Source organism: Anastrepha ludens, chromosome 5 (genome assembly GCF_028408465.1).
Source record: "Anastrepha ludens isolate Willacy chromosome 5, idAnaLude1.1, whole genome shotgun sequence".
Taxonomy (NCBI): Eukaryota; Metazoa; Arthropoda; class Insecta; order Diptera; family Tephritidae; genus Anastrepha; species Anastrepha ludens.
The window spans coordinates 19,132,182-19,144,901 of NC_071501.1; the positions used below are offsets into that span (position 1 = coordinate 19,132,182).

At 41.5% G+C, this 12,720-nt stretch overlaps 1 protein-coding gene across 1 annotated transcript in view; it reads left to right on the forward strand.

Moving 5' to 3' along the window:
- Positions 1-12,179, forward strand: part of LOC128865183 (myosin-VIIa) — a 102,598-nt gene extending 90,419 nt beyond the window's left edge. The window contains exons 7-13 of the mRNA XM_054105279.1: positions 1,873-3,958; positions 4,027-4,335; positions 4,400-5,850; positions 5,910-7,259; positions 7,329-7,475; positions 10,882-11,002; positions 11,081-12,179. Coding sequence (XP_053961254.1) covers positions 1,873-3,958; positions 4,027-4,335; positions 4,400-5,850; positions 5,910-7,259; positions 7,329-7,475; positions 10,882-11,002; positions 11,081-11,287 — 5,671 coding nt within the window. The 3' untranslated portion in view covers positions 11,288-12,179. The remainder of the gene's footprint in view (positions 1-1,872; positions 3,959-4,026; positions 4,336-4,399; positions 5,851-5,909; positions 7,260-7,328; positions 7,476-10,881; positions 11,003-11,080) is intronic.
- The last annotated feature ends 541 nt before the right edge of the window (positions 12,180-12,720 follow it).

The following is a 12,720-nucleotide window of genomic DNA, read 5'->3' on the forward strand; positions in this document are numbered from 1 at the left end:
AGTAAACTTGGGTCCTCCATAGAAAGATATGTGGGAAGAGTAAGCAACCGACCGGGAAGATCTATTATCATCTAGGATATCTTTAGATCAACTAAATCAGCATTTGCTATCTGAGAAAACCGTTTAATTTCATGGGGGCTCAGAATGGATTGACTTGTTGTCGGAACTGCGATATCCGTACAGGCTAAAGACTGTTATATCAGTAACAGTCTTAAAGAAAAGGGAGAGAGAGTGTTTTATGCTGTTACAACAATAGCAAGTAGTACGAATATGCAGTCAAATTTCAGGCTACCGTTAATACATAGTAAATTTCTGGAGGTGCACTTCATTCCCTTACAGATTGATTAGTATTGAGATGCCCCACGTTCGCCTTTCATCTTTTAATACTAGAGCAGACATTTTAGTGTGCTCCAACTACTAGAAGCTTCTGTCCAAAGTACTTTCAAGTCTGTGATCTCTGCTCTAAAGCTTGGTAGTCCATAACTAATTTAAGATGTTCGATATTTTCTTTTAATGTTGCTTACTCCTCTACTTAAAATAAAATGCATCGAACTCTATTTTGAAGTTAGGATATTAAAAGCCCAATCGCCCATAAAGGGAACCAAAGGACGTTGCTTGCTTTGCTATGCTAAAACGTCGTGCCTCGTACAGAATATAATAAAGAAAATTTTAAGAGGAATTCCGTTTGCCAACCTAGGTTAGGTTAGGTTAGCCTGGTTGGCAACAAGCCACGCATAGATCTTTTGGTCCCTAGCGATACCAGATGGAAACCGACCTCTATGAATACCGAAAGTAGACAACATGTAGGATGTCAGCGCTTTTGGCGAATCTAAGCAGCGCTGGGAGATACGCTTTTGAGACGTCCTCCAGACCCCCAAACAATGGGGCTCCCAGGCATTTGAAACGCGTTTTTAATAATGCCGGACAAACTAACAGCACTTTTTGCTATCTCACCTACTATTTCGTTCTCCATAATGCCCTTGTGACCAGGTACCCAGTAGATATGCAGCCTACTGTTTGCGGCTAGCCTTTCTATGGCCTCCCTGCTCCGTCGCAAAAATTAGCTTATTGCTGCTTGACTGTCCACGTATATATTAATTGTTGAGTTCTTCCTTGTTCTTGTGTAGGCTAGCTCCACGGCTTTCCCCACCGCAAAAACTTCTGCTTGGAAAATACTGCTGTAGTCTGGCAACTTGATAGGCTGCCTTATCTCTAGTTTTGAGCAGTAAATCCCGCTCCCACTCCGTCTTAAGTTTTAGAGACGTCTGCAAGGATATGAAAAGTTCTATGGCCAGGCTTCATGCCTTTGTGACATCCCTCCTCTTCAATTGTAGTGCGAAATCTTCTCTCCCAACTAAAGTACGGAGTCATGTAGTCTGTGCAACCTGAGCTCCACTTTCCTATTGAGCTGTGACCGAAGGTTCTGCAGTTGAATACTCTAGCAGCCACCAACCTCCTCGCGGATTTCGCTCCCAGGTTTTCCGCCATAAGGTCAATAGATGCCATGCTGAGTAGCATTTCCAACCTAAATCCCATCAATCTTCTCCATTAAATAAACAACTCTGGCTGGCTGTAGATATCTGCCTGTTGAAGGTCTCATAATGGAATGAAAACGGCGATTTAGTGCTACTCGGAGAGTACCAGACCCAGAGTGGTACTTCATGCATTTCACCTACCTATTTAGTATCTTCCAAAGATAAAGGTTGGATCGAGTACTATATGATTTGTATCGAGACTCATAAGGTCAGGCTGACTGATCACTGTCATATTAGAATTTCAATATTAGAAACCGCTGATGTCACTTACCAAGGAATTTTTATAATTTGAGCCTAAAAATCAAAACATTTTATTTACTTTCTCATTTTTCCACAGATATCTCACCGGCGGCGATTGCATCACGTGTGAGGGTCGCGATGATGCCGCTGAATTTTCGGACATACGCTCCGCCATGAAAGTGCTGCTCTTTTCTGATCAAGAAATCTGGGAAATTATTAAACTGCTGGCTGCTCTTTTGCATTGCGGCAACATCAGATACAAGGCAACCGTTGTTGATAATCTGGACGCCACAGAAATACCCGAACACATCAATGTGGAACGTGTCGCCGCTTTGCTCGGTCTGCCCATGCAGCCACTGATCGATGCATTGACGCGCCGCACACTCTTCGCACATGGCGAGACGGTGGTGTCAACGCTGTCACGCGAGCAGTCAGTCGACGTGCGTGATGCCTTCGTGAAAGGCATCTATGGACGGATGTTTGTGCATATTGTGCGCAAAATCAATTCGGCCATTTTTAAGCCACGCGGCACATCGCGAAACGCCATTGGCGTTTTGGATATTTTCGGTTTTGAGAATTTCGATCAGAATAGCTTCGAACAGTTTTGCATTAATTATGCAAATGAGAATTTGCAGCAATTCTTTGTGCAACACATTTTCAAGCTCGAACAGGAGGAGTACAATCATGAGGCAATCAATTGGCAACACATCGAATTTGTGGACAATCAGGATGCGCTCGATTTGATTGCCATCAAACAGTTGAACATAATGGCGTTGATCGATGAGGAGGCACGCTTTCCCAAGGGCACCGATCACACGATGTTGGCCAAGCTGCACAAGACCCATGGCGCACATAAAAACTACTTGAAACCCAAATCGGATATTAACACCAGCTTCGGTTTGAATCATTTCGCGGGTGTGGTGTTCTATGACACGAGCGGTTTCTTGGATAAAAATCGCGATACCTTCAGTCCGGATTTGCTGCACTTGGTTAGTCAGAGCTCGAATAAGTTTTTGCGTCAAATTTTCAATCAGGACATAGAAATGGGCGCTGAAACGCGCAAACGCACACCCACACTCTCAACGCAATTCCGTAAGAGCTTAGATGCGCTGATGAAAACTCTAAGCACTTGTCAACCGTTCTTCATACGCTGCATCAAGCCAAACGAACTGAAGAAGCCCATGCTGTTCGATCGCGGTCTTTGTTGCCGCCAATTGCGCTACTCCGGCATGATGGAAACGATACGCATACGTCGCGCTGGCTACCCCATCCGCCATGGCTTTCGCGACTTTGTTGAGCGCTATCGCTTTCTCATACCAGGTGTGCCGCCAGCACATCGTACGGAATGTCGCTCCGCCACTGCGCGCATATGCGCCATTGTGCTTGGTAAATCCGACTATCAGCTGGGCAACACAAAAGTCTTTCTCAAGGACGCGCATGACCTCTTTCTGGAACAAGAGCGTGACCGTGTGCTTACGCGCAAGATACTCATACTGCAACGCACCATACGCGGTTGGGTGTATCGGCGTCGTTATTTGCGCATGCGTGCTGCCGTCATTACCATACAACGCTTCTGGAAAGGCTATGCGCAACGTCAGCGCTATCGCCAGATGCGTGTTGGCTATATGCGTTTGCAGGCGCTCATTCGTTCGCGTGTGCTATCACATCGTTTCCGTCATTTGCGTGGCCACATTGTGGGTCTGCAGGCGCATGCGCGTGGTTATTTGGTGCGACGCGAATATGGGCACAAAATGTGGGCCATCATTAAGATACAATCGCATGCGCGGCGCATGATTGCCATGCGGAAGTATAAAAAGCTGCGCGAGGAGTACAAACAATTCGCAGAGGTGTTGCATTTGCGCAAGCTGGAGGAGCAGGAGTTGATGCACAAGGGCAACAAGCATGCGCGTGAAATCGCCGAGCAACACTATCGCGATCGGTTGCACGAACTAGAGCGGCGCGAAATGGAGAAGGAGATTGAGGAGCGCAGGCGGGTGGAGGTGAAGAAGAATATCATAAACGATGCGGCACGCAAGCAAGATGAGCCAGTGGATGATAGTAAGTTGGTGGAAGCAATGTTCGATTTTCTGCCCGACTCCAGCAGTGAAGCGCCAACGCCACACGGCGGCCGCGAAACTTCGGTATTCAACGATCTGCCGCATAACAATTCTATGAATCATGAGGTGCGTTTTTTTGAAATTTGTTCTAAATTTTAATTAATAATTAATAACAAAACACTAAATATTTGTAGGACATAATTGGCCCCATGCATGTCTCCGAGGATGAGGAAGACCTATCCGAGTTCAAGTTCCAGAAATTCGCTGCCACCTATTTCCAAGGCAACGTGACGCACCAGTACTCGAAGAAGGCATTGAAGCATCCACTGCTGCCGCTGCACACACAGGGAGATCAGTTGGCCGCGCAAGCGCTCTGGATAACTATATTACGTTTTACGGGTGATATGCCCGAGCCAAAGTATCACACAATGGATCGCATGGACACCACTTCCGTGATGTCGAAAGTCACTGCCACGTTGGGACGTAATTTCATAAGGAGCAAAGTAGGTGCAACGCAAATTTTATAGCTCTTTTTTAAATTAATTCGCAATTTCTCTGTTTACTTAGGAATTTCAGGAAGCTCAACTAATGGGGCTCGACCCCGATGCGTTTCTTAAGCAAAAGCCGCGCTCTATACGTCACAAACTCGTTTCGCTGACGCTGAAGCGTAAGAACAAACTCGGTGAAGATGTGCGCCGTCGTCTGCAAGACGAGGAATACACCGCAGACAGTTACCAATCTTGGCTGCAATCGCGTCCCACTTCGAATTTGGAGAAATTGCATTTCATCATCGGTCACGGCATATTGCGCGCCGAGTTGCGCGATGAAATCTATTGCCAAATTTGCAAGCAGCTTACGAACAATCCGCTTAAATCCTCACATGCGCGCGGCTGGATACTGCTTTCGCTCTGCGTCGGTTGCTTTGCGCCCTCTGAAAAGTTTGTAAACTACTTGCGCGCTTTCATACGCGAAGGTCCGCCCGGTTATGCACCCTACTGTGAGGAGCGCCTGAAACGCACTTTCAATAATGGCACACGCAATCAGCCACCTTCTTGGTTGGAGCTGCAGGCCACGAAGTCGAAGAAACCTATCATGCTGCCCATTACCTTCATGGATGGTAATACGAAAACGCTGCTCGCCGACTCGGCTACCACGGCGCGCGAGCTATGCAATCAATTGTCCGATAAGATCACGCTCAAGGATCAGTTTGGCTTCTCGCTATACATCGCACTTTTTGACAAAGTTTCGTCGCTGGGCAGCGGTGGTGATCATGTCATGGATGCGATATCCCAGTGCGAACAATATGCGAAAGAGCAGGGCGCACAAGAGCGCAATGCGCCCTGGCGTCTATTTTTCCGCAAAGAGATCTTTGCGCCCTGGCATGATCCCACACAAGATCAGGTCGCCACAAATCTCATCTATCAGCAAGTCGTACGCGGCGTCAAGTTTGGTGAATATCGCTGCGACAAAGAGGATGACTTAGCAATGATTGCTGCGCAGCAGTATTTCATCGAGTACGGCACGGATATGTCTATGGAGCGGCTTTTTACGCTGCTGCCAAACTTTATACCGGACTTCTGCTTGACCGGCGTGGAAAAGGCGATCGAGCGTTGGGCAGCATTGGTGCTGCAGGCGTACAAAAAGTCTTACTATGTGCGCGACAAAGTGGCATCACTGAAAATAAAAGAGGACATCGTGAGTTACGCGAAGTTGAAATGGCCGTTGCTGTTCTCGCGCTTCTACGAGGCCTATCGCAACTCCGGTCCGAATTTGCCGAAGAACGATGTTATAATTGCCGTCAATTGGACGGGTGTGTATGTTGTGGACGATCAAGAGCAGGTGCTATTAGAGTTGAGTTTCCCGGAAATCACCGCAGTGTCCAGTCAGAAAACGAACAAAGTTTTCACACAGACCTTCAGTTTATCCACAGTGCGCGGTGAAGAGTTTACTTTCCAGAGCCCGAATGCGGAGGACATAAGAGACTTGGTGGTGTACTTCCTGGACGGATTGAAGAAACGGTAAGCCGCTAGCATTCAAAGTTTTCTATTAACATTTAATTTCATTAATTTTCTTACAGTTCCCGTTACGTTATCGCCATTCAGGATTATCGCGCGCCATCGGACGGTTCCAGCTTCCTCTCGTTTCTGAAAGGCGATCTCATCATACTCGAGGACGAGTCGTGCGGCGAATCGGTGCTCAACAACGGTTGGTGCATCGGACGCTGTGAACGCACACAAGAGCGTGGTGATTTCCCTGCGGAAACTGTTTACGTTCTACCCACTCTCACCAAACCGCCACAAGACATACTGGCGCTGTTCAACATCGAAGAGGCACATCACGGCCGCCGTTTAAGTATGGTCTCGAATGGCGTTCCCGAGGCACGCGATCGCCCGCATACACTAATAGAGTACGCCATGGACCACTTCCGTTTACCGCCCAAGCGCACTATGTCCAAGACGCTGACGCTTAGTTCAAAGCGTGCCGATGAGATTTGGCGCTATTCGCGAGATCCCATCAAAGCGCCACTGTTGCGTAAGTTGCAGAGTAAAGAGGAGCTCGCCGAGGAGGCCTGCTTTGCGTTCGCTGCCATATTGAAGTATATGGGCGATTTGCCGTCGAAGCGGCCGCGCATGGGCAACGAAATCACCGATCACATTTTTGACGGTCCGCTCAAGCATGAAATTTTGCGTGACGAAATTTACTGTCAAATCATGAAACAGCTGACAGACAACCGCAATCGCATCTCAGAGGAACGAGGCTGGGAGTTGATGTGGCTCGCCACTGGTCTTTTCGCTTGCTCGCAGGGTTTGCTCAAAGAGTTGATGATGTTTTTGCGCACGCGTCGTCATCCCATTTCGCAGGATTCCATGCATCGACTGCAGAAGACAATACGCAATGGTCAGCGCAAGTATCCGCCGCATCAGGTGGAAGTTGAAGCGATACAGCACAAAACTACACAAATTTTCCACAAAGTCTACTTTCCCGACGACACCGACGAAGCGTTCGAGGTGGACTCGTCGACACGCGCTAAAGATTTCTGCCACAACATCTCACAACGCTTGTCGCTGCGCACCAGCGAAGGTTTCTCGCTATTCGTCAAGATCGCCGATAAGGTGATTTCCGTGCCGGAGGGTGATTTCTTCTTTGACTTTGTGCGTCATTTGACTGATTGGATTAAGAAGGCGCGCCCCATACGTGATGGCTCAAATCCACAATTCACCTATCAGGTATTCTTCATGAAAAAACTGTGGACGAACACAGTGCCGGGTAAGGATCGCAATGCTGATCTGATATTCCATTATCATCAAGAGTTGCCGAAGCTGTTGCGCGGCTATCATAAGTGCTCGCGCGAAGAGGCTGCGAAGCTCGCGGCGCTGGTCTATCGTGTGCGCTATGGAGAGAACAAGCAAGAGCTGCAAGCCATACCGTAAGTGTGCAAAATTTAGTGGATTATGAGGAATGTAAAAATTTAATAATTTCATTATTTAACTTGCAGACAAATGCTGCGCGAACTGATACCCTCCGATATTATGAAAATGCAAAGTACCACCGAATGGAAGCGAGCCATTGTGGCTTCGTACAATCAGGATGGTGGCATGAGCTCGGAGGATGCCAAAGTGGCATTTTTGAAGATCGTATACAGGTGGGTGGACAAGAAATTTTCGGGTTTCTTTCTAAATAGATTAATATGTGATATTGGAGAAGGTATGATGTAGTGTGATATGAGACAAAAACACATAGTTTGATTCAGTGCATTAAAATAACAATCTAATCGGTTCTAATTTGATGTGATGTGATGAGACTTTGTTTTGTTATCATAGCATAACTTAAGCGATATGAACCGAAGGAATAATTATATGATGTGATAGCCGTACGGTGTTGATCTTAGGTGGTATGGTACTCCAATATACATACAAGGATCTGTATTCTGAAGTGAAATAAAGTGAAATGGTATAGGGTCATATGTTATGATATAAAAATTGCTATTACATGATGTCATGCTGTAATCTGATGCGATATGAAATGTTGCGTTTGTGACAGGATACTATTATGCAATTTGAATTGTTCTATGATCTGATATGTACTGCGATTCGTAATGGTACCATATAATTATGATATGATTTTGTCAATTTAATTTGATGTAATATGGGGTGAATATGTGGATATAGACGCGATATACAGGTATTGTGGGAAGTGGCACATGATATGACTTGTTGGGCTGATGTGATATATGAGAAGTACAGATATAACATGTGATGGGGTGAGATGTTATCTAATATGAAGGAATAGAGCTTACGATGCATCATGATGAGGTGATGTGCGATTAGTATATGAGAAGTGACAGGATGAGGTGATGTGATATTTGAAAAGAACTATTTATTATAACATTTGATATAATATAAAGGGGTGATGTGATATATGAGAAAAGCTGATATAACATATGATATCTCTTGATGATGTGATGTGATGTATATTATTATATGAGGTGTTGCGGGATTAGTATATGAAGAGAACTTATGTGAGATATCATTTGACTTGACGATGTGATGTGATGTGATATTTGAGAAGAACTGATAGGTTAGGATAGGTGATGGTGGAAATCGGTCTGTATGACCAACTCACTTCGAACTTACAAGTCCGTTGTGAAAACACTGTGCGATACGGAAATTTCGTTTATTTATCTTCATTGAGAGATATGACATGACGAAGTGATCCAAGAATAAATTGATATAACATATAATATGACATGATGACGTGATATGATATATGTAAGAAATTATGTAGATTGGAATAAAGATGACGATGTAGCATGAGGGGATGTGCGATTAGTATATGAGGTGAACTGATTTGAGATATGATATGATATGATGAGGTGATGTGATATATGAGAAAAGCTGGTATAACATATGATATCTCTTGATGAGGTGATGTGATGTACTACATGAGGGAATATACTTTACGATGTAACATGATGAAGTGATGCGGGATTGGTATATGAAGTGAACTTTTGTGAGATATCATATGACTTGATGATGTGATGTAAAATTCGAGAAGAACTAATAGGTTAGGTGAGGTTATGATGGAAGTCGGTCTGTATGATGAGCTCACTTAGAACTTACAGGTCCGAGTACTGTGCGACACGGAAACTTCATTTATTTATCTTCATGGAGAGATGAACTGATATAAAATATGCTATGATATTACATGACGATGTGATCCAAGAATAACTTAATATAACATACGATATGACATGATGACGTGATATGATATATGAAAAAAATTATGTAGATTGGAATAAAGCTTACGATGTATCATGAGGTGAAGTGGGATTAGTATATGAGGTGAACTGATATGAGACATGATATGACATGATGAGGTGATGTGATATTTGAAAATAACTTTTATAACATTTGACATAATATGACGAGGTGATGCGATATATGAGAAAAGCTGATATAAGATAGTGATATGTCTTGATGAGGTGATGTGATGTATCACCTAGAACTTACAGGTCCGCTGTGAAAGCGCTGTGCGTCATGGAAACCTCATTTATTTATCTTCATTGAGAGAAGAATTGACATGACATGACGATGTGATCTGAGAAAAACTTGATAGAACATATGACATGTCATCATAACATGATGTGATATAGGTATGATGTGAAATTATATAGAATGGAATAAAGCATACGATGTACATAAGGTGAACTGATATGAGACATGATGAGATAATGTGTTATTTGGGAGGAACTGATATAACATGACGAGGTGATATGAGATGGACTAGATGTAACATCTGATGTGACGTGATAAGGAGATGGGATATATGATAATAAATTAAGTAACATATGATTTGATATGACGAGCGAAGTGATATATGAGCAGTACTGATGTGACATATGATATGACTTGATGAGGCGATGTGATATATAATATGAAGGAATAATGTATGCAGCTTGTGTTGTATCATGACGAGGTGATGTGGGATTAGTAGATACATGAAAAGGATGTGAGATCAGATATCGCATGAAAAGGTGATGTGATAATATGATACGACATGATGAGGACATGTGATATTTGGGGAGAACTGGTATAAGATATGATACGACATGCCAAGTGATGTGATATAGAACAAACGCTGATAACATATGGCATGAGATGTTAAGGTGATATGAGACGAACTTCATATAACTTCATATGACTTGACATGATGAGGTGATGTGATGTATGATAGAATGTGAATGACGAGATGATATGATATTGGATAAGAACTGATTTAGCAGGTGACATGACATGAAGAGATTTAGTGATACATTATTTTTCAGGCAATGCAATGTCGAGGGGATGTAGTGTCATGAGAAGTCAATTTATTTGATATATATATTAGTACGAGTGCAGTGAACGAAAAAGAAGCTGGGACATCAATATTCAAAAAATTCAAATTTATATAAATAAAAAAATAATGCGCACATTTTTAAAAAATCATTTGCGTTCAAAATATTTCATTTTTAATTATTCAATATACATAATTAATGTTTTGATATTAACGGTAATTCCGTTTATTTCAGTAATAACGGCAATAATATAATTTTTCAATATCAAAAAAAAAATGGGTCATTTGGTATTTTTTTAGCACATTTTAGTAAACAAAAGTGTCGCAGTTTTTTTTGGTTCACTGTAGATATGATAAGATATGATACCAGGCAATAAACTGATATGATAATATATATATATATATACAATATATATATACCTGTTTGGGTGTTTGGACGAGCTCCTCCTCCTATTTGTGGTGTGCGTCTTGATGTTGTTCCACAAATGGAATGACCTACAGTTTCAAGCCGTCTCCGAACGACAGATTTTAATGAGGAGCTTTTTCATGGCAGAAATACACTCGGAGGTTTGCCATTGCCTGCCGAGGGGCGACCGCTATTAGAAAAATGTTTTTCTTAATTATGATAATATATACACGACGTAATTTTAGATTTTAATTTTATTTTTATTTTATTTATTTAAATAAAATAAATTTATTTTTTCCCCTCATTTTAGATGGCCCACATTCGGTTCCGCATTTTTCGAGGTTAAACAAACGACCGAGCCAAATTACCCGGAAATGCTGCTAATTGCAATCAACAAACATGGCGTCAGTCTCATACATCCAGTCACCAAGGTAAAATATTTTTAACAATTATTAAATAAATATAAATATAAATTTAATTTAATTTGCATTTTTTCTCACTTTCTCCAGGACATTTTAATCACTCATCCATTTACGCGCATTTCCAATTGGTCCTCTGGCAATACCTACTTCCACATGACAATCGGCAATTTGGTGCGTGGCTCCAAGCTGTTGTGTGAGACTTCCTTGGGCTACAAAATGGACGATCTATTAACGTCTTATATATCACTAATGCTAACGAATATGAACAAGAATCGCACTATACGAGCAAATTAATTATTAAGCGTAATTTAGTTTTTAATTAGCGAGAAAACAAATGAGAGCAATTGTTGGATAGTTAAAATGGAAGGACGTTTTCAAGAACAAAAAAAAAAAATTATATATAAAAATTTTAAGCAATTTTGTATGTACGAACCTAGCAATTTGTTAGACTTTATTGTTAAGTTGCGGCATGCAAACTCAACTAAGCAAAGTTAGCGTTTCGAAACAGGAGTTCTTTTATAGCTTTTATAGCTTGACAAAACAGACTCGCGCGAATATGTTTTATTTTTTTGTTTTGATTTTTTTTTTATATTTTTTTGGTTTTTAGTTTTTGATTTTTTAAACTAAAAAGAAAAAAAAAACAAAAACAATATTATTTATTAATATATAACGCAATTAGGCACACACACACAAGTTAGTTGTAGAATTATTTTATTTATAAACTATTTTGTTAACCTATGACATACAGACACATACATTTGTATGTACATATATACAAGTGCATGCATGGAGCTGTAGAAGCGCATTTAATTGTATGGAACAGGAAAAAATAATTAAAAAATAAAAATTTAAAAATAAAAGCAAATACCCAAGTGCTCTTAGCAACAGTGACACACGCATATATGCATAGACATATTCTTATACATATACATACACATATGAATAAATACTTACTTTACTTATATTACAATGCAGTTATTGTACTATTCTACGGTATATTTGCGCAGCAGATACGCATACTTATAATTTAAATATCCAATTAATAATTAAGCAGTAAGCGAATAAAAAATTTATATACTTTATTGCAAATGAAAATCGTACTGAAATGCAGTTTTTTTGTGTATGTTGAAAATGTACTTAAATGTGTATATTTTTTGAATATAAATAAAGCAAAATTTAAAATGTGTTCGTAGTGTTTTTACCGAAGATTTTTATTTCAACAAAAAGCAATAATTTTATCAATAAGTTCATCAATTTATATTCGCCGTTGCTGTTTACAACCTCTTCCCATCTCTCGACCAATTTGTTGATGCCGTTCCGCCAAAAATCGCTTGGTCTGGTGTCAAAGAATTTGTTGAGCCAGTTTTCAAGGGCCTCTTTGTAATCAAAGGTAATACCCTTCACATGGCTTGACATGGATGGGAAAAGATGGTAATCGGTCGGTGCAAGATTTGGAGAATACAGGAGATACTGAAGGACTTCCCATTCGAGCTCTTGGAGTGCGGCTTTGACGACTTGTGCAACATGGGGCCTGGCGTTGCCATGAAGGAGTATGATTAGTAGGGCGGGTCGATTTAAAAATCGCTCATTGCTCTGTGAAAATCGTATTCTAGGGATCAAAATAAGAAACTTTGCCGAAGGAACCATACCTTTAAAACGAGTTCTGATGTTCCCCAATTTGGGTCGAACGAAAAATTCCACTTTGACTCATTTAGAGTGCTCCAATC